Source organism: Arvicanthis niloticus, chromosome 3 (assembly GCF_011762505.2).
Source record: "Arvicanthis niloticus isolate mArvNil1 chromosome 3, mArvNil1.pat.X, whole genome shotgun sequence".
Taxonomy (NCBI): Eukaryota; Metazoa; Chordata; class Mammalia; order Rodentia; family Muridae; genus Arvicanthis; species Arvicanthis niloticus.
Window position 1 is genome coordinate 44,213,960 of NC_047660.1, and position 24,809 is coordinate 44,238,768.

The 24,809-nt window shown below is 39.0% G+C and overlaps 1 protein-coding gene across 1 annotated transcript in view; it reads left to right on the forward strand.

Moving 5' to 3' along the window:
• The window catches only part of Gtf2f2 (general transcription factor IIF subunit 2), a 109,081-nt gene that overhangs the window by 63,254 nt on the left and 21,018 nt on the right, over nt 1-24,809 (forward strand). The window contains exon 6 of the mRNA XM_034497152.2: nt 23,939-24,038. Within this exon, the coding sequence (XP_034353043.1) occupies nt 23,939-24,038 (100 nt within the window). The remainder of the gene's footprint in view (nt 1-23,938; nt 24,039-24,809) is intronic.

Genomic DNA, 24,809 nt, shown 5'->3' on the forward strand with positions numbered 1-24,809 from the left:
GGGCTCTCAGTTGGTGTGGCACCTATTACTTTAAGTGGGCTGGCTGGTCTGCCATTTCAGGGATTTATTTACCTGTTTCCACCTCTCAGCACTGGCATAGTACTGGACCCTTGCGTGTGTGCTGAAGAGCAAACTCAAGTCTTTATACTTGGCAGATGCTTTTTGCCACCTTCCCCACCACAAATTTCTAATGACATGTTTCAGAGGTCTTTGTACTGTTTTATTTTCAAAGACTGTAATTTCCCTACAATAAATATGTATCAAACTACTGTCTGAAGCAGCACTGTTGCCAGAGTATCATCTTACTTTTGATCTATTGAAAATTTTATAAAGTTGTGTATTGTTAATGTGATTTTTGCTTCAGCCCCCCAACTTCTATGCCATTAACATTTTGTAATCACTATTTAAAGACAATGACTTTGAATCAGAGGCGCTCTCTCTCTCTCTCTCTCTCTCTCTCTCTCTCTCTCTCTGTGCATGTCTGTGTGTGTGTGTGTCTGTCTGTCTGTCTGTCTCTCGTTTTGAGACAAGGTTCTCTCTGTAACCTTCCCTGTCATGGAACTTGCTCTGTAGACCAGGCTGGCCTCATACTCACAGAGATCCAACTGCCTCTGCCTTCCAAGTGCTGGGATTAAAGGTGTACACTACCACCACCTGGCAAATCAGCATTTTTTTTTTTTTAATCCTGAAATAAATTAATACCACTTTCATGATTTGTATTTGATAGGTTTCAGCACCATGAGATTAGAATTACTTATCTATCCATCCCTCTCCTCATTCATTCATTCTATACTATCTGCCAGGTGTGTTTTAGACACTAGAGAAACAGTTGTGCATGGGATAGACACTGTTGCTAAGCAACTTCCTTAGGGGCTGGTTATAGCCATGCAGTGCTGCTCCTTGAGAAAGTGCTGCCTAAGAAGTGGACTCCTGGCTGTTCAGCATTCTCACATGGGAGACTGGTAGTTGAACCCAGCATCTCTAAGGTCACATTGTATTGTAAATTCCACCACCACCACCCCTCCCCGCCTTGATTATATTATATGCTGTTTCCTGGAAGGGACACACATATACATGCACACACAAGGCTAGATATGGTTCTTGTTCTTTCGTCTAGTTTAAATGCCTCCCTGGGGCAAGGAAAAGAATGACAGTCAAAATGAAAATTAGTTTTGTAAAACTGTCAAAAGATATTTCATTCTTTGTTTGCAGCCTATAAAGTTTATGCTATAATATGGGCCTTTTTAAAAAATGATCTTCAGATAACTACAAATGTTGAAAAAGTACAAAATCAAGTCTTGGGCTACTCGTGGAGACCTTTGTGGTTTTAATTTTCCCGTAAAGGACTTGTGTGAAGAAGAGAGCAGGCAGGCCACCTGCTGTGTTTGCAGAATGTCTGCCTTTTACCAAAATGAAAATGGAAATTATATAGCTTTAAAAATATGGCCAAATATTCATATTTTAGTCTTAAGTGACTGAAGGAAAGAAACAAAGTGATTCAGGAAATGCTGATCATATGTTTCACAGAGTAGATGACATCAGTCTTTTGAAGATGGAGAGTATTTTGACTAAGTAGGAAAAGACGAGGGTGGGAAGAACCTTCTGAATAGATAGATGGGCTGTCATAAAGATACAAGGAGAACTGTAAGTTCTGTAAGCCTAGATGTATAAGGTAACAGGTGCTACTTCTGTCACGAGCTCTACACACACACACATTATGTATCATACATGCCTGCTTGAATAGCCACTGCATTTCCAGTATGTCAGAAACAACTCAGATCTCTCGTCAGAACCTAGTCCCAGCAATTTCTTAGCCCAGATAATGCCATACCCACCTCCTTGGTCCAAAACCTTCCCAACCTACAGCAAATGTCAGAAAATCTTGCAAATTTTTCTCAAAAGCTCAAAATCCTTTTTTCTATAACCCAGCCTTCCCTTAGATAAGCTGCACAAGTGGCCATGCTTTCTTCTAAGTCCTGCTTCCCACCCTGGTCTCCTCAGCACAGGAGCTACACCACAGTATCAGGGCCTTTAAACTCTTTTTTCTCTCCCCCGTACTTCCTGTCTTTCTCAGAAGGAAAGTCAGGTCTTTGTGATAGTCCTCCATGGTCACCCTGTACTCTGTGTGCCCTCTCTCCTTCCTTGTCTTTTCCCCCTTCCCCACGTGCTCTGGAGCAGCTACTCCAGTCTCACAGGCTAGAACTCCAGCCTTGTTCCCATTCTGGGCCCTTGGTGCTGGCTGTACCTTTCAGCCTGAGGCAGTCTTTTTCTTTTTCAAATGTCTTCTCAAATACATTAAGGCCCACCTTGACCACTCCACCTCATTCTTTACTCTAATATATCACACCTCTTAAACTGTAGCGTTAACCTAGTATTTTAGTTAGGGTTTTACTGCTGTGAACAGATACCATGACCAAGGCAAGTCTTATAAAGGACAACATTTAATTGGGGCTGGCTTACAGGTTCAGAGGTTCAGTCCATTATCATCAAGGTGGGAGCATGGCAGCATCCAGGCAGGCATGGGTCAGGCAGAGCTCAGAGTTCTATATCTTCATCTGAAGGCTGCTAGTGGAAGACTGGCCTCCAGGCAGCTAGGGTGAGGGTTTTAAGCCCACACTCACAGTGACACACCTACTCCAGCAAGGCTACATACACATCCTGTGTGTCTGCCTTGTTTTCTGTTGTCCTCGGGACAGTTATCTTCTGTACCATTCTAATCATGACAGTGGGGACTATGTTATTCTTTCTTTCCTTCCTCTCTCCCTGTTCTCTTTTCTATTCTTGTTTTGTTGAAAACTGTAGTATAACTAACAAATAGCCAAAGATATGTAAGAATGATGTGGATCAAAGTGGGAAAAACTGTCAAAACAACAGACAGAAACATGAAATCATTGACACCCAACTTCTGTAATTTTTTTTTACTCTATGCTGTTTTTAAATTAAATATGTATGTATGTACATATATATATGTAAAAGTATGTACATCACACAAACACACATATCCATGTTTATTAATTAAAGACAGGTTTCATAAATAAAATAAAAACAGTGTTAAGAGTACTTTCTTCACATCTGTGACTTTGTGTTCATTCCCTACCACTATAGTGTGCACACACATACACACACAGGAAAAAGTGACTAGTTTTCCATTTGAAGAAAACACCAACCACTACTCACATACTGGTGGATTTTTGAGGCAGGATCTTGCTGTGTATGTCAGGTCCTCTGCCTGTACTTCTGCCTCCACAAGTGGTGGGCTGTGCCACCACCATGGCTAGCTGACTAGGCATTTTTTTTTTTTAATCAGAAACCTTTCTTTCCTGTATGTAAGTCAGTAATTTTAAAGTTTAGTCAGTGAATTTTTACTGTATTATATTTTAGTAAATAGCAGTTGAACTACATGATCTTAATAACATAAGTGGCTATATTACAAAGTATAATATTACACATAATGTATTTACAAACAGTGTTCTTTAATAATCAGTTGTATTTTAGGAGAAATTGATTTTAGTAATCAGTTTTTATTACAGCTCTCTGTTACTGAATTTTGGATGATAAATGAAAATTATATATTCATTAAATCTGAGTTAATGAGATCCTGTCATTTATTTAATGACAGAAGTTGAACATTGAAACCATATAAGCAAATGAAATTCAGTCCAGTAGAGAAACAGTTCTGTTGTCATTTCCTTTGTCTGATCCCATCACAACAGTAGACCGGTGCATGAATCTGGTGACCACTAGACAACGTAGAAAATAAACAACAACACCCTGTTACCAACTTTGTTTTAAAGTCTGAAAACCTTAGACTCAGCTTTTCACATGGTGAGGCAAGGCCCTCCAGTGCTTCAGTTCTTTCTCTGGTGTTAATTTGGATTGATCTCAGTATTTCATTAGGAAGAGACCTATTTTGAGTTGGTGAATATATTTAACATCAGTTCAGAGTGATACATATTTAACGTTGGTTTAATTTTGCTTCATTGAGTGTAACTTTTATCTCCACCTGTTGAATTCCTTAGTCATTTGTGATACAGTTAAAGCATATGATCAGCATATCTGTAATTCTTGTTTTACTTCTTCAGCTGCAGAGACACCTGGCGTCCTAATGTATCTTCTTACACAAAAGTCATTGCAGTGTGTGGCCTTGGGCCTCGTACATGATTATGTCAGTAACTCACCTAAAAGCACTTGACACACAAGTTTTTGCTTCGGAGACTGACAAGATGTCTCAGTGGGTAAAGGTGCTTGCCACAGAACCTGAGTTCAGTTCCTCAGAACCACATGGTCAAAGAAGAGAACAGATTTTTAAACGTATATTTTTAATTCTGTGGATATGAGTAGGTTTTCTTCAGAAAAAAAGAAAAAATAAGAAGAAAACCCTTTCTCTGGGGGAACCTGTGAAAGATGGAGGAGAAAAAGATCTGAGCCTGAGCCTCTTTTTGAGTTAAGACCCCAGATGAGGAAGTAGGTTGTGTTTTACGTGGGAGACATTCCCTTGTTTTACCCACCCTCGTTCCTGTTGTTGCATCTGTGGCTAAAGAGATCTTTGACTGTCTTGCTGCAAGTAACTTCAGTTCCAGAGAATGTGATGCCTTCTTTTGGTCTGCATAGATAACTACATGTATAAATACTCAGGCATACACATGAATAAGATAAATATTAATATTTTATTTATATTATATACTTTTGATTTTATTTATTAGAGTGATGGTCATACGAGCAAGGTGCATTTAAAATAAGTTTGCCATTTAATTTCTCATTCAAAACAATACATTTGTAAATTCTTCTTTACAAGCCTATTTATTACATTTTTATTATACCATGTATGAGAGTATGTATGTATGCAAGTGAGCATATGCAGTTGTTTCCACATGTGGCACAGCACGTGTGTGGAGGGAGGTCAGAGAACAGTGTGCAGGAGCCAGTTCTCTCCTTCCACTGTGGTCCCAGGCATTGAACTCAGGTCATCAGGCATCTTAGTAGGCACTTTACCTACTGAGTCATAGCCTTGACTTTCAAAGCAACGTATCTCGGTTTGAGAGCTGGTTCATTGGTTAAAAGAATATGCTGCTTGCAGAGGACCCTGGTTCAGGTCTAGGACCCCACATCAGGTGGCTGAGAATGGTCTGTAACTCCACTTCTAGAGGATTTGATACCCTCTTTTGGCCTATGTGGGTACCTATATGTATATACACTCGAGTGTGCGTATGAATAAAATCTTAAAATATTTATATACTTTTGATTTGGTTTATAATTGCTTTTGTTTGAGTTTCTTAAAGATGGGTCTCATGTAGCCCAGGCTTGCCTTGATATTCTGACCCTCCTGTCTCTTTCTTCTAAGTGCTAACAATATAGGCGTGTACCATACATCTAGATTCATATGCCACTGGAGGTTGAACCTGGGTCTCTATAATGTGAGGCAAGAACTTTATCCACCAAGCTTTACTGCCCAGCTCTCCTTTGTTTTTGAAACAATCTTGCTCTGTAGTCCAGGCTAGCCTCAAATAAGTACATTGACTGGCATATCAAATACAGTGTTATGATGGACTTCTGCATTGCCTTCATTTGGAGATTCCAGAGCATTATCAGCTTGCAGGCTCTGATTCTGATCTTATCTCAGAAGTCTTTCTTCAGATTGACAACTTCCTTGGATATGTCCTCAAGCTAGCTTTTCTTCTAATAGTAAGACAGCTATCAGTTGGTTCCTGCCTCTTTGTTCGTATGGGACACTTTGGAGTTGAAATGACATTATCTCTCGTGTGTGTGTGTGTGTGTGTGTGTGTGTGTGTGTGTGTGTATACACACACACCATATATGAGATCATATATCATATATCTATGATATATCTATAATATATGATCTCATATATGGTATATGGTGTGTGTGTATATATACATACATATATGTATATGTGTGTGTATATATACATACATATATGTATATATGTGTGTATATATATATACACACATACACCATGTTCATGTGTAATTTCCTGTGGCTTATGGAGGTCTAAAATACACCCCATAATCATTCTCCATTTTATTTATTGAAATATATGGTCTATTACCGAATCTACAGTTCACCAGTTTACTTGTCTAGCTAGCCAGCCAGCTTGCTCTGGGAATCCCCTGTCTCTGCCTTCTGAGTGCTAGAATTACAGGCAGTCAGCACACCTGCCTAGTGTTTACTTGGGTTCTAGGGGTCCAAGCTCTGGTCCTCCTGTTTGCCCAGTAAGCATTTTATCCACAGAGCCACTTTCCTTGCCCCTAAATTATATTGTTAATCAGCTTTAAAATAAAACTCTTCACTTTCTTCAGTGGGCTTTAACCAGCCAATGTGTCAATACGCTCAGTCCTGTGAACAGCTATTGCTCCTCTGGGAAAGAGTGCATCAGAAGATCCAAGGTAAACCTGCTCTTCCAGACAGCATGTTAGAGATAGGGAGCATCCGTTCCACTGAGATAGTCAGACTCTTATTACTTCCCTTGAAGAAGGACCATTTTATTCTAGATATGATCGAGACTTCCATTAGAAAATAATTCTGTGCCGGGCGGTGGTGGCGCATGGCTTTAATCCCAGCACTTGGGAGGCAGAGGCAGGCGGATTTCTGAGTCCGAGGACAGCCTGGTCTACAGAGTGAGTTCCAGGACAGCCAGGACTACACAGAGAAACCCTGTCTCAAAAAACCAATAAATAAATAAATAAATAAATAAATAAATAAATAAATAAATAAATAATTCTGTGACTGGAAAAATGGTTCTAGAGGTCCCAGGTTTGATTCCTAGGATTCATATGGTGACTCACAGCCATCTCTAGCTCAAGTCCCATGGGATCCAACACCTTCTTCTATTCTCTGTAGTCACCCAATATATACATAAAGCATACACATACACCTACACATATAAGATAAATAAGGACTTTTTGATGTCTCGATAATTACAGCAAATAGTTAAGAGGTTGAATTCTGGAGTTAGACCAACTCCCCACCTACTGCTCTTAGCAGCACATGTGCCCTGTTTCCTTGGTTTTTCCATCTTTAAAATGAAACAATGACATTTTTTCTCAGAGTAAATATTGCTGTTAATCTTGTGGCCCTTAACCATGTAAGAACAGCTGTCCCAGCTCTGAAAGTATCCCCAGCCCTGTCTAGTTAACTCATGATAAAGGATGCAGAGGGGTGCTTTTTATTATTTATTTATTTACTTACTTGTTTGCTTGCTTATTCACTTTAAATCCCGCCCACTGCCCCTCCCAGTTACCCCCTCCTACATTCCCCTATCCCATCTTCCTCCCCTTCTCTTCTGAGCAGGTGAGGGCTCCCCTGGGTATACCTACACCCTGGCACATCAAGTCTTTGTGGGACTAGGCACATCCTCTCCCAATGAGGCCAGACAAGACAGCCCAGCTAGAAGAACATATCCCACATGCAAGCAACAGCTTTTAAGATAACCCTTACTTCAGTTGTTCAGGACCCACATAAAGACCAAGCTGCACATGTGCTACATATGAGCAGGGAGGCCTAGGTCCAGCCCATGTATGCTCTTTGGTTGATGGTTCCATCTCTGAGAGCCCCAAGGGTCCAGGTCAGTTGACTGTTAGTCTCCCTGTGGAGTTTCTATCCCCTTAGGGGCTGCAATCTTTCCTCCTGTTCTTTCATAATTGTCCCTAAGCTCCGTCCATTCTTTGACTGTGGGTGTCTTCACCTGTCTGAGTCAGCTGCTGGGTGGAGCCTCTCAAAGGACAGCCATGCTAGACTCCTGTCTGGGAACAGTTCTGCCTCAAGATACCTCTCCTGGGCATATACCCAAAAGACGTCCTACCATCCCACAAAGACATTTGCTCAACTGTATCCATAGCAGCTTTATTCATAATAGCTAGAAGTTGGAAACAATCTAGATATACCTCAGTTGAAGAATGGATAAAGAAAATGTGGGGAGAGGGGAGGGGCAGCAACATTTTGGATGTAAATAAATAAAGTAATTTAAAAGAAAGAAAGAAAGAAAGAAAGGTGTGGTACTTCTACACAATAGAATACTATTCAGCTATTAAAAATAAAGACATGAATTTTACAGTGTGAACTTTTTAATTGTCTATTTATTTGCATGGAAGAATGGTATGAGGAAACTGGTCAGTTTTTTTTTTTTTTAATTATCATATAATTACATCATTCACCCCCTTTAAAACACTAAAATAGCCAGGTGTGGTGGCACACAACTTTAATCTAGATATGATTGGCAGAGGCAGCGGATCTCTGTGTTCCTGGCCAGCCTGACTACATAGTGAGTTCAAGGACAGCCAGGGTTATATAGAGACACTGTCTTACCCACCCTACCCCCCAAAAAGAACTAAAATAGATTCTCTCAGGACATGCTGTTTAGGGCAAGGAAGATACCTTAGAGAGTCTTAGCAACAACAGATGCCCCTTCACATATCAAAGAACAAACCGTAGCAGTGTCCACCAATAAATACGCTGCTGTAGACTGCCCTAGGAGGTTTGCTTTGTGTGTGTGTGTGTGTGTGTGTGTGTGTGTGTGTGTGTGTGTGTGTGTGAGAGAGAGAGAGAGAGAGAGAGAGAGAGAGAGAGAGAGAGAGAGAGAGAGATAACAATTTCCTCTATTGGGAAAATATACTAAAAAATAAATTACTAACATAGACAACAGACTGAGGTTTTAGTTAAGTAATATTGTTCTTTCCAGTCATCCAGTGTCTTAGGTCTGTACATACTATTTCACCATGAGCACCTCTGGCCTTTCAAGCTCCCATGCGCAGCTTGTTCTTGTTCTTTGCCAGCACCAAATGTGCTTCCTCTCATGGAGGACCCAGATGTGTGGGGTTTGTTGTGGTTGTTGTTTAATGTGGGAGTATGTCTTATTAAACCAAAAAGATTTTAAGGCCAGAAAACAAAGTGTGTCTGTGTTCTGGCCCCTTCTTGTCATTGTGATCCAAGTGTACACTGGGTCAAGACAGTCACTTTGTGCCCCAAGTGCATCATGTGCTTTACGGCCTGCTCTCCAGGGTCTCCATCTGTTTTCTGCTTGCCAGCCTCCATTCCTTCCCCTGCTGCACGGAGGTGAAAACTCCTTGACAGCTGCCCCACACAGAGCACACACCACCTCCGTGATTGCTGCTGGATGGCCCCTAAGACACTTCTAACCTCATTTTGCTTTTCATTTTACTTCTAATACTGTCTTCTCTCAGATTGTGAGCTCCTTAAGGAGCTCAGGGACTGTGTCTCATTCATCCAGCGAACACTAGCACAAAGGTCCATATTTGAAAATGAAAGTTTTTGCATTGGCTGACAAATATACAGAGTAGTATGTTTCTATCTGTGTTTATGGGTGAAAGGATTAAGTGCTGACCAGCAGTGTTGGCATATGGTAGTGGTTTCCCAGAGCCTCACAGCTTTGCAATGTGAAAAATACCTCAGTGAAGTCAACAAAGTTAACCTGAGGCAAAACTAGATAGAAAGATCATCTTTATTATCTGACCATCTCCTTCTTCACCATCCTTCTTAGCAATGTCTATATTTAGATACTGACTTTATTTTTATCTCATTCTGATCTTTTTATTCTGTTAACTCTGAACAAATCCTGTCAAACTGAGCACTTGATTTTAAACCTCCTGTTTCTGATCGTGAAATCCTTACTTAAGGATTTTGAGTGGGCAGTTTTATATGGTAGGAAGAGAAGTCACTGGAATTACACCATTTGCAGATTGGCCTCAGACAAAACCGAATTGATTTTAGTGTGCTGGAAGATTGTCACCAGGACAACCATCTCTGCCTCTGGGCCCAGTGAGCAGTGCTGGCCCTGATGCATTTGTTGGACATCTGTTTCTAAAGACTTCAAGATGGCTGTTGAAGGTGGCCCACATAGGTGACCACACTCCCTTAGGTGGAACCAAGACTCTTTCTGACTAGTCCATCTGGAATCATTACAAACCAGAAAAAGGAGCTTATCCCTCAAATACCTTTAATTTTTTGTTAGAAAATTGTGGTAATTTACAGGTGTAGTTAAGCCAGGAAATGAGCACAGTAGTTAATGTGAATCATTGCTGTCTGGCCTGTGAATTTGACTGACATGTTGTACCTCTATCCACTGCAAAATGGGCAGAGTTGAGGAGGAGCCTTACCCCTGGTGTTACAGACCTAAGTATATGTCCTGCTGTCTTCGTGGGATACATAAAGCCTAGTGTTCTTCTCCTGGTCCTTGTAGGCACTAGGATTTTCATTATTTGGACTGTGATTCCTTGATACCTTTTAGACTAAGAAAAGATGTCATATGATCCTTTGTTACTGAGTGAGGCTCCTACTTAGTATGTTGAATCAGTAAGCTACTTAGTGCATGGGACCACTGAATGCTGTCAGTCATGTCTTTATCCTCCAACTGGGATAAGCTTAACTTGTACTTTGAGATGATCAGAACTTAGTCTTTTTATTTTATTATCTCCAAAGTACAAGCTGTGACTCTTAAACATTATTGTCATCATCTTGCCTCAAGTCTCTAATATAGTTGTTATGAGGTATTGCAAAGAAAACTTTAAAAAGCAATCATTCGGTTATAAATAGAGAAAAAGGTTTTTTTAATGACTGATGAGCGAAAATGACCATGCAGGTCCATGCAGGTCAGCCTGCATGGCAGATGACTCTTAAATAGCTTTGTGTCACCTGAATTAGTTCTTTTCAGTTACCACCTCTTAGAAAACCTTATTTCCACTTTCCCAAGTGAGAAAATTGAGTCCTGGGAAAGTTAAATGGTTTTCTTGGCCTCACAATTTATAAATGGCAAAGCTGGAATTTGAACCAATATCAAATGGGATCCAGGACACTATAGACAAGTTACCTCTTTCAGGTCAAGTGGTTTCAAAATATTGTCTAGCATGTTAGGAAAAAAGAACCTTGCATACACCTTCCTCTGTTAGATAGCTCTTGCTCTGAAGTCCCTAGAATGTAAAACCAATATTATTAGTACCATGAATGTTGGATTACCAATACAGTAATATAAGATATATTATTATTTCACTTGTAATTTTTACCTAGTTTCTGATCTTGCAACTTTAAATGAGGTTTAATATCATAACTGAATTAGAGCTATACATATTGGCAGGAAAGAGGTGGAAGAACAACTCATTCTATGTGATTGTTCTACTTTCTGTATGTATCAAATCTGGAATGCTTTAGTAATTTTGATGAAATAGTAGTTGTGTCATTTTGATGGTTTCATGGATTCATTTTTGGGGAAGACAGTCATTAGAAACGTGTCTGGCAGCTAATGGGTATAAAGTATTTGCTGAATAAAAGTTGTGAGGCTTATGCTTAACCCAGAGTCTCCCAGGCTTCCCAGGACTTTGGACACTATGAGTCATTTCTGTTTAAGCTATGGCATGTCGCACTGATTTATATACTTCTCTTACTTCCCTGTGCTTCATAGCTCCTGAACATAATTTATTTCTCATTGGTCATCAGGTATTTATTAAGTATCTAAGCATACTAAGTCATGGAACATTAAAAAAACAACCAGAGATAACTGCTTTTGAAAAATAGGTTAAACTGATTTTGTGCCCTGTTTTATGTTGTGTAAGAGGTACATATAAGCAGTAAATGGTAGAGTTTATAAATCCACTGATACAATAAAGTCAGAGGGGAGTCTAGACATTAAATAGGGGACTTGGGGGACAATGTCTATTTTTAATGAGTATTTTGCCTGCATGTATGTATTATGTATGTGTGTGCCCAGTGTTTGTGCCTAGTACCTGTGGGGGCCAGAGAGGACATCGGATCTCCTGAAACTGGGGGGTGGTTGAGCTAACATGGGTGCAGGGAGTTGAACCCAGGTTCTCTGCAAGAGCAGCAAGTACTCTTAGAGTATTTTGTCTTCTCAGAAAGATTATTATTTAATGTGTATGGGTGTTTGCCTGCATGTAAGTTTATACCATATATGTGCAGATCCTTTGGAACAGTTGTTGCAGACAATTGTGACTTAGCCATGTTGGAGCTAGGAATAGGATTCTGATCCTCTGGAAGAGCAGCCAGTACTTTTAACCAGTTAGCTGTCCCTTTTTAGGCTTCTCTTAGGTGCCTACTTTTTTAACTCTTGTACCCTACACTTTATGCATTTATAATACATCAGTATAGGAGAGGGGGGGTGGGGGGAGAGAGAGAGAGAATGAATGAGAATACATGTGTGTATGTAGCAACAGTCAAGAATGAAAGAGTGAGGAGGATATTCATCTCTGCTCACTGTAGATAATTGTCCATGTACTTCATGAACTACAGCTAAACCATTAGCCGTTTAAGACTTGGTTTCATAGTCCAGAATGATGCAGGTATCTAGAGAAAACTTCCTAGACACACACCCCTCAGGAGGCCAGCATGAGCAAGAAATACTTGAATTTGTGAGTCTGTTGTTTTCTCCTATGGTCTGCTACACACATCAGTTTTGGAGGAGGTGAGTGTGGCATGGACAAATGCTGTTGTTGACAGAATTTTCAGTTCTTATATAATTATGTTGAGTGCCATATGGCATTTTCCTGTAGCACATTAATTACTTGTGGCTCTTCTGTTTCTGTTACTAGTGCACTTTGGTTTAGCTGCTTTTGAAATATAAAACTTTGGATGTTTGTTTTTTTCATAATGTTATCCTTCAGGGTGAAATTCATGGACTCCAGACCATGTGCACTCTAAATGTGAATAAATGGCAGTGGAGCATCATTATTCAGATATATAAAATAACTACTGGTGAGCGTGTTACATCATTACTCGGGTGTATAAAATAACTACTGGTGAGCGTGTTACATCATTACTCGGGTATATAAAATAACTACTGGTGAGCGTGTTACATCATTACTCGGGTATATAAAATAACTACTGGTGAGCGTGTTACATCATTACTCGGGTATCTAAAATAACTACTGGTGAGCGTGTTACATCATTACTCGGGTATCTAAAATAACTACTGGTGAGTGTGTTACATCATTACTCGGGTATATAAAATAACTACTGGTGAGCGTGTTACATCATTACTCGGGTATCTAAAATAACTACTGGTGAGTGTGTTACATCATTACTCGGGTATATAAAATAACTACTGGTAATCATGTTAAAGACATAATGGACTTCTTATTAATACTTTGTTTTGAAAATTATCTTTTGGTTTTTCTCTGACTGTATTTTTCCTTCCTGAAATTTTATACCAATATGTTATTTAGTTGATTTATACTATTTATTTTAACTTTGGAAGATTGAAGGTATTTGTCCATTATGATACACAATTAGATGAGCTCAAAGAGTTGGCAGGAAAAAAAAAAAAACACTAATAAGGATAATTATAATTCTTTTGGGTTTTTGAGAAAAGGTCTCATATTGATGATCTCATTGGCCTGAAACTTACTACGTACGTAGCCCCTGCTGGCCTCATTCGTGGCAAGTCTTCTGCTAGCTGTTAGCTATTAACCTCTCCAAAAAGGTTACCTGTAGAATTCTTTTTTTTTTTTTTTTTTTTTTTTTTTTTCCTTTGAGACAGGGTTTCTCTGTGTAGCCCTGGCTGTCCTGGAACTCACTCTGTAGACCAGGCTGGCCTCGAACTCAGAAATCCGCCTGCCTCTGCCTCCCAAGTGCTGGGATTAAAGGCGTGTGCCACCCACCACTGCCCAGCTACTTGTAGAATTCTTAAATTATTTAATGAAAATAATTATAACGGGTCTTTCTAAACAGTGTTACATATGACACCTGTGTCCACACCTTGTCTATGGACTTCACTGACAACCAAGCTTAGCACACATCTTTCATATGAGCGCCTGGGTTTGAATTGCTTTCAAGTGAGGTCAAGAACAGGATATGATCTTTTCCTGAATTCTACAGTTCACAGATTCTTTTCCTTGTCTTCTGTTTTTCTCTCAGCTCCCATTTTGTCATGTTGATGCTTCCCATTGCAGCCCTCTCCTTTTTCTGGTTAACTGTTTTTAATTCCTATGAGCTAGGAATCCATAGTGTATTCAAAAGGACTGTTGAATTCAAAAGGACTTTTGAATTCAGTAGGTTCTGAGTTGAACGCTCAGACCTGCTGTACTTGGTCTTGTAACATCTGTTTTGGTTTCTGAGATGGTTCTGGTGAAGGCACATGTTATTCATGGTATCTAAAAAGTCACAAAATGAAAGTAGGTTATCTCTGCTTAAGACCCTCCATTAGAGTAACTTGGTCTTTGTGAGAATGATATGCTTGTGCCATCTTTCTGAAACTCCTCTATATAATAAAATGTTGCTAATTAAATTTCCTGACATCTTTCCAAGTCCTTAGCTGGGAAACTGAACCATGCAAGAAAACAAGCTCTTAATATTGAGCTGCTGATTTCCAGAGTTGATTTCTCTGTTGATCATTAAAATTTCTCTCAAGGCCAAAGTAGGCAGCTTCAAAGTCTGTTTTTGTTTTGTTTTATCTTGGATGCTGGTGCTCAAACTCCGTGTCTCCTTTATGGTATAGGCAGATACTCCATTGTTGCAGACACTGCCTTCCCCTTATTCTTCCCCATAGAGGGCATTTTATAGTCAGTTCAGTGCATGTTTCTTAACCGTCCCACTGCACTGTGAGCCGCCTTCTTTGTGAGCACTGTCAGTATCTACAAAGCATAAGAAAGATAGCATTTCTCCTTGAAAGACTAGTGTAGTACAGGCTTTTCAAGCTTTTGTGTGAGTGTGTAAATCAGCGGAGATTTAACTCAGGTCAGAGTTGAAAGTAGACAGTAGGTCACAGACAATATGAAGAGTTTGATAGAGGTGGTCCTTAGAGTGTGTTTTAAGAACTACTGACATATAATATCTAAAATATAAAGAACTCTTAACAAGGAGGTATGCTTTTAAATAATATGCAGACATGAATAAAACATTATTCTAAGTGCCCTAATTTCTATTTCATCTGTAAGCTAAACTATAGTTAATATGCAACAGTTTTTTTTTTTTTTTTCAACAAGGGACCATATATGAAATGGTCATCCCTTAAAATGATCACATTGGTTAAATTGTAGTTCCCTTAGCTGGTGAAGTACACTGATGTTCACACAATAACAAAATGAGTTGACAATATACATCTCAGAAGTATCTATCCCATCATTAAGCATTGCATGCAGGCCATGTGTCAAGTCTGTATGGGGTTAAGGTTAATACAGGGTCCAGCCTGTCCTTGAATTCATTATCCTCATGTCTAAGCCTTCTACATGTTTGGAGTGCAGGTGCACACCATTTTGCCCAGCTGAAAAGTTTTTAACTACTTCTCCAACAGTGAATCTTTGCCTTAAGAATGGCATTGACGCCGGGCGGTGGTGGCACATGCCTTTAATCCCAGCACTTGGGAGGCAGAGGCAGGCGGATTTCTGAGTCCGAGGACAGCCTGGTCTACAGAGTGAGTTCCAGGACAGCCAGGACTACACAGAGAAACCCTGTCTCAAAAAACTAAAATAAATAAATAAATAAATAAATAAATAAATAAATAAATAAAATGGCATTGACTTATGACATTCTTCCTCCCAAAGACAACAGTTAGTAGAAGATTTGAGCAAAGGCAGAACATTCCAGGACTTTAAAAATGAGGTGTCACAGAATGTATCTTGAAAGGTATGCCACCAGAAATTGAATTTATAGTTTCTTCACAGAAAGGATTCTGGGCACCTAGCAGAGTCTTGGTTGTAATTATAGATCTGTTTGAACCAAACCAATTCTATTCCAAGTGGTTGGGTTACCCAGCCCAAATATATGTGAAACCATACATATACCATGTGTCACTCAAATGCAAATGATCTCTTCAGTCCGCATGGCCCAGGGATGGATGGAGCTTCCCCTTCCTCACACTGCACACACCAAGGATGATGCTTTCCTCCTCGTGAGCGCTTGGCTGGAATGGCCCTTTACTTCAGAAGTTGAGGCCACTTGTCTAAAGTTTCATTCCTACACATAGTAGGGCTTGTTTTCTAATAATCTCTGCTTCACCATCACTCTAGTTTTCTATCACAAATAGTATTTTGTTTCTTATAGCTTAGTATGTGTTAATACAATCTAGTATATATTAATGCCTAGAATATTCCAGTTCCCAGTATTGCTCATTTTATTTTCTCAGTTTTTATTATTAACTTGGTCTTCCATGTCCATATAAAAACAATTTTTACCAAATTGATAAAACTCCAGTAAAATCCTTTGTATTTTCAAGCCAGAGTATAGTTTAAGAGGTATTTGCTGTTTGACCATGTAGAAATGTAGCTTCCTAATCCAAGCCTTCCTTTGTCTCTTCTTGTTTCCTTTGTAGAAAGTTGAACATTTTTAGTATGGATTGCCTATCATAAATGCTTTTTTTAAAAAAAGTATGGCACAGCTGAAATACAGAAAAACTACTTTAGAATACTTACACTTTTGGCGCTTAACACTTTTTCTACTTGTTTTTTTCTTTTCTTAAGGTATACCACTGTTGCCTAAAAATGTAAAGTGACTTTTGAAAAATATCATTAACATAGGAAACTTACAAGAGTGTATATAGTCAAATTTGACATAAACTATGTTTTTATAGTCATTTAAATAAAAGTGCAAAATAAATAGACTGATTAGATGTAGACAAAAACTTGTTTTTTAAGTTTTTATTTTCTATTATTATTATTATTATTATTATTATTATTATTATTATTTTACCCTAAGAAAAACAAAGTTGAGCACTACAGAACCATGGTTGTAAGGACCAGTCTCCTAAAACAGACCGAGATCCCACAGCTGCATAGTTTGTGAACACCTACCCAGCCATGAGCTTTCAGCGCCTGCAGTTTGTTATCTACCAGTGACGCTTCACTACAAACACGTGACAAAACCATTTCATGCAGTGGGCTTCCCTTCCAGTGCTAATGTACTATAAACAGATTGTAGATCAGTGGTTAATGTCTGTTAACTGACAGATTGTCAGTTAATACTGAACGTATTGAATAACATGGTGGATTGTTGACATTTATGCTCACTTTGCAAGTAGCTGGGGGACATTGGTTCCCCGTGACCATTGCTACGGTAAAGAGATGAGTAAGGCACTTGAGGATCAGGGGGGCTTCTCTGGGGTGTTGTGGCCCAAGTAGGCATTGCCATGAGAGAAGAGGACAAGGGACTAATAAATGGTTTCCCAAGACACATCCTTAGAAGCTCTAGAAAGTTTAGTCTGCCTGACAAAGCCCAGGTACTATGAAGCCCAGGTCTCAAAATGAGTGCCACATGCCTGCCCACTGTATCCACACCCCATTCTTCCCTTAGCCTGTTCTTCAGGCTTTCTTGTTTGTTTCTTGTTCTGCTTCCTGCTGGCCATGACCTTCATTTTCAAATGAGCCCTTTGCTACAGATCCTCCAGTTTAACACTGGCTCCTAGGAGCTTAGTTTGGCATTCAGGACTTCTTTGGTCTCTACTGCATCCTTTTGTCTGTTCCTCTGTTCTTTCTTCCTTTCTCCTAATTGTGCTTTTTTTCTTATTCTCTTTCACTCTCTCTTAAAATTTGTGCAATTTCCTCTTGCTTCATGGAATTGACCACCTTCTCCTCATCTCTCTTGCATAGTAAATGCCTATTGAGGACATCACCTTTCTAAAACAAGCCTTTTCTTAGTCCTTCGAGCAATCTTCCACCTTCTCCATGTTTTTGTTCACGTCCATTGAAGCTCTCCTACATGGTCTTGTTTGGCTTTCTGGACTTACCTCTGAGTTTGCTGAGAGATAGGTAGGTGTGGAGTTAGTTTGGAAATAGGGGCTGTGGTGGTTTGAAAGAAAGTGGCTCCATGAGTTAGGGAGTGGCTCTGTTAGGAAGGTGGCCTTGTTGGAATGGGTGTGGAGTAAGTGTGTCACTGTTTATTCCTGCTGCTGCAGCTCAAGATGGAGAGCTGTCAGCCCTCTCCAGCACCATGCCTGCTCTGCCTTGCTTCCCACCCTGAACAATAATGGACTAAATCTTTGAAACTCATAAGCCAGCCCCAATTAAATTTTTTCCTTTGTAAGAGTTGCCTTGGTCATAATGTCTCTTCACAGCAATAGAACAGTAACACAGGCTTTTGTCAGAAGAAGAATGTGACTGGTAAGAAGAAAGCATAAATACATGTTTAAGAGAAGTCTCAAGAGACTGTTTATAGAATCCATTGTGGTGTGAGTACTTGAGTATGGTAGAAAGGCAACTCCCGATTGTATGTATGGGCACCATGCATCATTGATGAGCCCTGTTCTGGAAAGTGAAGAGGTGGGAAGTTGAGACGGCAGTGTATAGCATCTGGGATAAGGAGAAATAGGGTTTAGAAGATCTAATAAAAGAAATGGAGAAGGATGAGAAATCAAAGAACTAAATAAACTTTTATAAGCGTATAAAAGCAGAGACAAAGCCAAGAATAACACTGTCTTATATTTGTGAAATAGGAAAGTTTTGTTTACTGTCATTCTTTAGAGTCCTGGTGGTTTGGGGAAAATCTAACTAAAGCAAGTACTCGCCATGTGTCTGTCTGGCATGAAGTGCTATAACTGTTCTTAGCAATATGTAATTAAGGCAATACTTTACTTTGAACTAGGATTTTATATTTGTGGTGTTATGTCATCAAAAGATCATAATGTAACATTGAGTGAAATAAAAGCTTTGTTGCTTGTAAAGGGGTCTTGGGTTTTCTTAGTTTACAACTTTTATTTGTGATGAATTTGCATGGTAGTTTGTTGAACTAAGTGCTTCAGGTCAAGTTCAAATCCAGCATTTGTCTTTTGAAACTATTTCTCGGGTCCTTATCTCCAGCTTTTATTTTCATTCTTAAACATTTACTTCTAATTTTTTTAAAAAAGTACAAAGTCCCCTTTTAGCCTTCTGTGCATCATGCCCTTGATGAAGAGAGCCAGAGACCTTATGGCTAAAGCCCTAGCCACAGAACAGGGGCTGTGGGGGCCCTTTGCCTGTTTGCAGTCCTTTTTCGAAGTCTTGGAGATTTTCCCCATGTAATATCAGTATCAGAGTGCCTCAACAGCTGGTCCTAAATGGAGCTTTCTCCCTTGAAAGCTCTGCTACCTTCTCTAATTTTTTTTCTCCCTGACTTGATTAGGCTTTAGCTAGCACAAAATCTTAAAAATGTTTTTAAATGGCATGCTAAAATTTACATTTTTTTTAAAAGAAATTCATTTTGAATCTCAGCCCCCATTAATGGCCATATACTGCCAGGTATTTCCCATCTATTCCAGTCCTTTTATTTTCATAGAGTCACTAATGAGTTAGCCGCTTGCTATATTTGCTTAGTTACCATAGCAACAGTGTCTTGGTTAGTGTACACCTGGGTAGCTTCCTGCAGTTTGACATGATGCACAGCCAATAATTCTGATTCCCACTCATAGGCAACTGGAATTTTGTAGATGGTGCTTTTCAATTTACTGAATAGATGTTGTTTGATCCCACTGCTATATTGTGTTGGTACCCATCACATAGTCACAGGGTTGTAGAAATTTTAATTTAGAAAATGACTCAGACTTGCAGTGATATGTATATATCAAAGTAGCTACCTAAGAAACAGTACTTTCCTTGCTATAAACACTTTATTTGACCTCTAACCTCAATATTTTTAGGAGTCAAAGACATTTAGACTACTTAATAACCACAGATACTTAACCTTTAAAACTTCAAATAATTCAGACTCCAGTATCATTGTTGTGAGTAGTAGTAGTAGTAGTAGTAGTTGTTGTTGTTGTTGTTGTTGTTGTTGTTGTTGTTGAGACAAACTCTCACTCTGTAGCCCAGACAGTCCTCACACTCACTATGTAATCCAGGCAAGCCTGGAACTCTTAGTCCTCTGAGGTGTATACTACTACACACAAAAAGTCTTTGGATTTTTTTTTTTTTTTATGTGTGTGAGTATTTTGCCTGCATGTATTGTGTATGTATGTCTGGTGCCCATGGAGGTTAGAAGAGGGCATCAGGTCCTCTGGAGACAGAGTTAGTTGATGTTTTTGAGCCACCATGTGAGTGCTCAGAATAGAACCCAGATCCTGCAAGAGCTTCAGATGCTCTTAACCACAGAGCCATTCCTTCAGCCCCTACGCCTTCAGTTTTTTAATATAATACAGATGAAAATTGAAGGCATTTTTCATCACAGTGATGCTTTCTATCTTCCTTTGTCACAATGCTGTTAGAGCAGCCTCTTTGCATTGGTGTACCCCTTTTACACACTTCCTATACTACTTTTGAATGGAGTAGTATATGGAAGGCCGTATACTCCATTACTAGTAGTAATGGAGGCCACTATATAAAAAAGTAAAATGAATGTGGGTAGTACTCTTAACATGGTTTCTAACACAGAGTAGAACTCTTTAAATGTCTGCTGTGTTCATTTCCCTCATCCTTGTATTGACATTCTTAGGTAATATAGACCTTGAGAGCGAGCTTTTATAGCAACAAACATAAGAACTTGTTAATCTTAGAAAGACTCCAAATTTAGCTAATTATAATTATATATAATAATTAATAGGGGCCCTGGAGTTTAGGCGTCCTTTAGGAACCTAAAGGAATTGTGGATGGGCCATGCATAAGATCCCCGATTTTCTTCTGCATGTCTACGCCTGACTTTTATTTCATCATCTCTATACATTGGAACACTACTACAGGCAAAACAGACATGTTGCGTATTTCTTTCTTCCGGCTTTGGCCAAAGCTATAACTAAATTTATTTTTCCATTCCAAAATACATGTAGATGAGGTTTTGAACACAGAGAGCTAGTCCACAATGGCCAAGAGCTGAAGAGATAACATTGTTGTGTGATTACAGTTATGGAAGCAGGAGTTGTTGTTCTTGGGGTTTTTGTTTTGAATTAGGTATATCTGTATAAGGATATGTGCACGTTAGTACAGGTGCCAATGGAGGCCAGAGAGTTTCAGGTTCTGTACAAGTGATTATTAGCTGCCCATGGGTGCTAGTAACCAAGGTTGGGTTCTCTCCAAGCACAGTGTACACTCTATATTAGTATGTGCTAAGCCATCTCTCTAGCTCCCAGAGCACTGGTTTATTTGTTTTCTTTGTTTTTTGTTGTTAATGTACATTAGTGTTTTGCCTGCATGTGTGTCTATGTGAGGATGTCAGGTCCTCTGGAACTGGAATCACAAACAGTTGTGAGCCGAAATGTGGATGCTGAGATTTGAACCTGGGTCCTCTGGAATAGCAGAGTAATTAGTTAGTGTTCTTAACTGCTGAACCATTTTTCCAACATCCAGAGCACTGTTTTTAAAGCACACATTTATTTACTGTTTTGCTTTAAATTTCTGGTTTTCTGGGCTGGAGAAATGACTCAGCATTTAATAGCAAATATTACTCTTCCAAAAGACTAGAAATCATTTCCCAGCATCCACTTGGGGCAGCCCATAATTGCCTATAACATCACTTCCAGGGGATCTGATACCCTCTTCTGGCCTCCGCCAGGATCTGCACTCACGTGCACACATGCCCATGCAGAGAGAGACATATGTATACATAGATGTAAATTAAAAATTAAATAAAAATTTTGACTATATAAAATCATAATTTGATAAATAAGATAAATAAGTATAATTCATGACTACCATAGCATTTATAAATTTGTTTTCAAGCACTTTCTTTGTGATTAGAGGGGGAAAAAACTAAATCCCCTCCTACCCTTCTAATGTGCATTAGAATTCTTCTAATGTACATGTGAATTAATTGTCCTGTAGTGGTATTAGGAATTCATGCTGAGTATCTATTAAGTAGCTTATTAAACAAAGGTGATTTTTATGCCAAGCATGGTGGCACACCTTGAATTCCAGCTTTTGGGAGGAAGAATCAGGTAGGCCAGGCAAGTTTATATAATAAGACCTTTTCCCAAGAAGCAAACAAACAAAGGAATATTGTATTCCTGATTATAGTTTCTTGGAAATAACACTGTACTTTTTAATGTTCTGAAAAAAAAAAGATAAGACATAGACATAGTCAGGACAGAAGCCTTTGTCATTCAGTCTAACACACCTTTGTGTGTAGTTGGCTACCCTGCTTTGTGAACCGAGTATTTCCAAATTACATTCCATTGAAAAAAACCAGATAATCCTTGTTTTGATGTTGAAAGTGTGTTGAAGCCAGCAGTGTTTAATTTAGAGCATTGTTAATAATAAAATAGAGTTGCAAATTGTTCTGGCACATCATGAGATAATGTTAAATGAATTATTTAGTGTTAAATAAAAAAGCCTGTTAAACTATTTTAAACTATTCATGGTTAATGAAAATATTTTAAGATTACGTTCTTTTGAAATGCATTGTGTTTTCAGTCCATAGATTAACCTTTTGTATTTTGAGTCCTAGGGTGTCCTCTTTTAATTAAAACAAAGCTCTGGGAATTGATGTTTTTAATGTATAATAGAAAGGTTAGAATTTTTGTATGAGTGCTTTGTTTAAAAGAAAACAATGTGTTCCTTTATTTAAAAAAAATTGATGCCTTGAGAATTGATGTGGCACAACTTTCATGATGAAATTGACTTTTAGAACTGAATGGGAGGCATGCCTCATGATCACGAGTCAGGACTCGGGGGCTACAGATAAATCCAGGGTGCAGGTACAGGCTGCCATTTTAAAAATCATGGATTTTTATTGTACAAATTTTAGAAAACTCAACAACAACAAAATCTTAAAGTGTACTAATCTCTTCCCATCTTTCATGTAGTTCCCTGTTTTAAACAATCCAAGAAGTGGTCCAGCGGTTCTGAGCACATACTGCTCTTCCAGAGCGTGTGAGCTCAGTTCCAGCACCCATACTGTGCTGCTCAGAGCCACTTCAGACTCTGGCCACATGAAGTCCAGTGCCTTCTCTTGGCCTCCTTGGGCACCCAAATACATGTGAAATAAATACACACACGGAGACAACATGTATACACACACACAAAAAAAAAAATAACCTTTTTTTTTTTTTTAAATAAAACTACAGTTCATGAGCTGTTTCTAACCTGGCTTTTTTGGTTTCTTGGCTATATGCACTGCATCCATTAATTCCTTAGAAGCCTTACTGTGTTACATTCTTGAGTGCATCTCTCAGTGAGATTCATAAGTGATAAGCCCAGGTATTTTTCCAAAAATACTTTCATTTTATGCTTAATCTTGAATTATGAGTTAGCCAGATGTGGTAGGCCATTTTCTTTATGTTACATTTTGTATTCTGATACCCTGCTGATAAATAGTCTAAAGGTACAATGATACCTTTTGTGTCTTTAAAAATAGTCACTTTTGAGAGCTGCACTTTTCCCCTCTCAAGACAGATTTTTGGATTTACTTTGCTTATAAACCAAATGCATTAATTTTTAAGGAACAATTTTAGTATATAAATTAGGACATAATAAATCACTGCTTAAAGTTATAGGCACTCGTGGAGTAGTGTCTTCATGTTATATGTGGGATCATGTGTTTATTTTATTTTATTTTATTTTATTTTCTGGAAACAGTATTTTGAGTTATGTTTAATTCAGAGGTCTGCAGCATTGTAGACCAGTGCTGTCCAGTAGAGGTTTTGTGGTGACAAGAATGTTTTGAGCACCAATGTCTGTCTGCTCAAGTAGCCACTAGTCATTGTACACTGAATGTTGATATGGGCTTTTTACGCATCTTTATTTCTTTTCAGGATAGTGGAAGCTTTGGATTGATGAATTGTAGACAGTAGTAATTTAAGACAATTTGTTTTGTTTGTAGAGTTTGTTTATCCAAGCAACATAGTTTCACAACTATGTTCAGGACTATAATAACATAACTTGTACAGTTAGTTTATGGGGCTAGTTTTTACACCGTAGTCATTTTTGTTGTTGTTTTAGTCTTCCTGCCTGTTTCGGTAAAGCTACTGTGGTAGTCTGAGCTTACTTGCTTATATGATTTGTAATTGGCGTAACCACGGGACCCACCCTACTAAGGCAGTGAATTAACAATGCCTTCTGTTTTTCAGATTGCAAATAGAAGAATCTTCCAAACCTGTAAGGCTATCACAACAGCTGGACAAAGTTGTAACAACCAATTACAAGCCTGTTGCTAACCATCAGTACAATGTGAGTCTTCTGCATGTCTTTCATCAGCATCCTGTTGCTTTCAGTGTCACTTGCAGCTTGCTATGACCCATGCTAAGCATAGAGAAGTACTTGCTCTATATCGGGAGCTATGTGGGAGAAGGGAGCCGCTGTCCAGATTGTTCTTGATCAGGTTTTACAGAGCGATAATAGCAGGCAGGAGGCTGCTGAGCTGTGTGGCCCCTGGTTATGCTTTAGGGGGAGAGTAAACTAAAGAAGAGGGCCAGGAGGCTAAGTGGTCAGCAGCTGAAGTAATCGGGTCTCTGTTGCCTGTTAAGACAAGTAGATAAAAGGCAGTTTCTTTGTCCTCTTTTCTTCTTTTCTGTTTGTTTCATTCTTAGCCCAGAATACTGTCATGCATGGTGCTAGAATGAAACAAATTCTAAAAATGTTTAAGTCTGTGATTTTGTGCTAAAACCATAGAATGTGCTTTAAAGCTCTAAGAGTCCTAGACAATATGATGTATACTGTCTATACATGTTCAGAACACTCTATACAGGACTCCACATGCAGCTTTCTGGGGCTGTGTAGGACAATGACATGATAGGATTGTGTTGGTTTTGGCCCTTTTCTTCATTGACATGCTCTTCCTGTGGTTCCAAAATGGGCCTTTGTCCTCTTAGGGACCAGGTGTATCTGTAGTTTTTATTTTGGTATGTTTTTATCACAGTAAAGGCAAGACAGCTCATCTTTCCCATAGATTACAAAGAGATAGGTGCTTCCTGGGGGTAATTTGTGTGGAGTGTGTTTGTG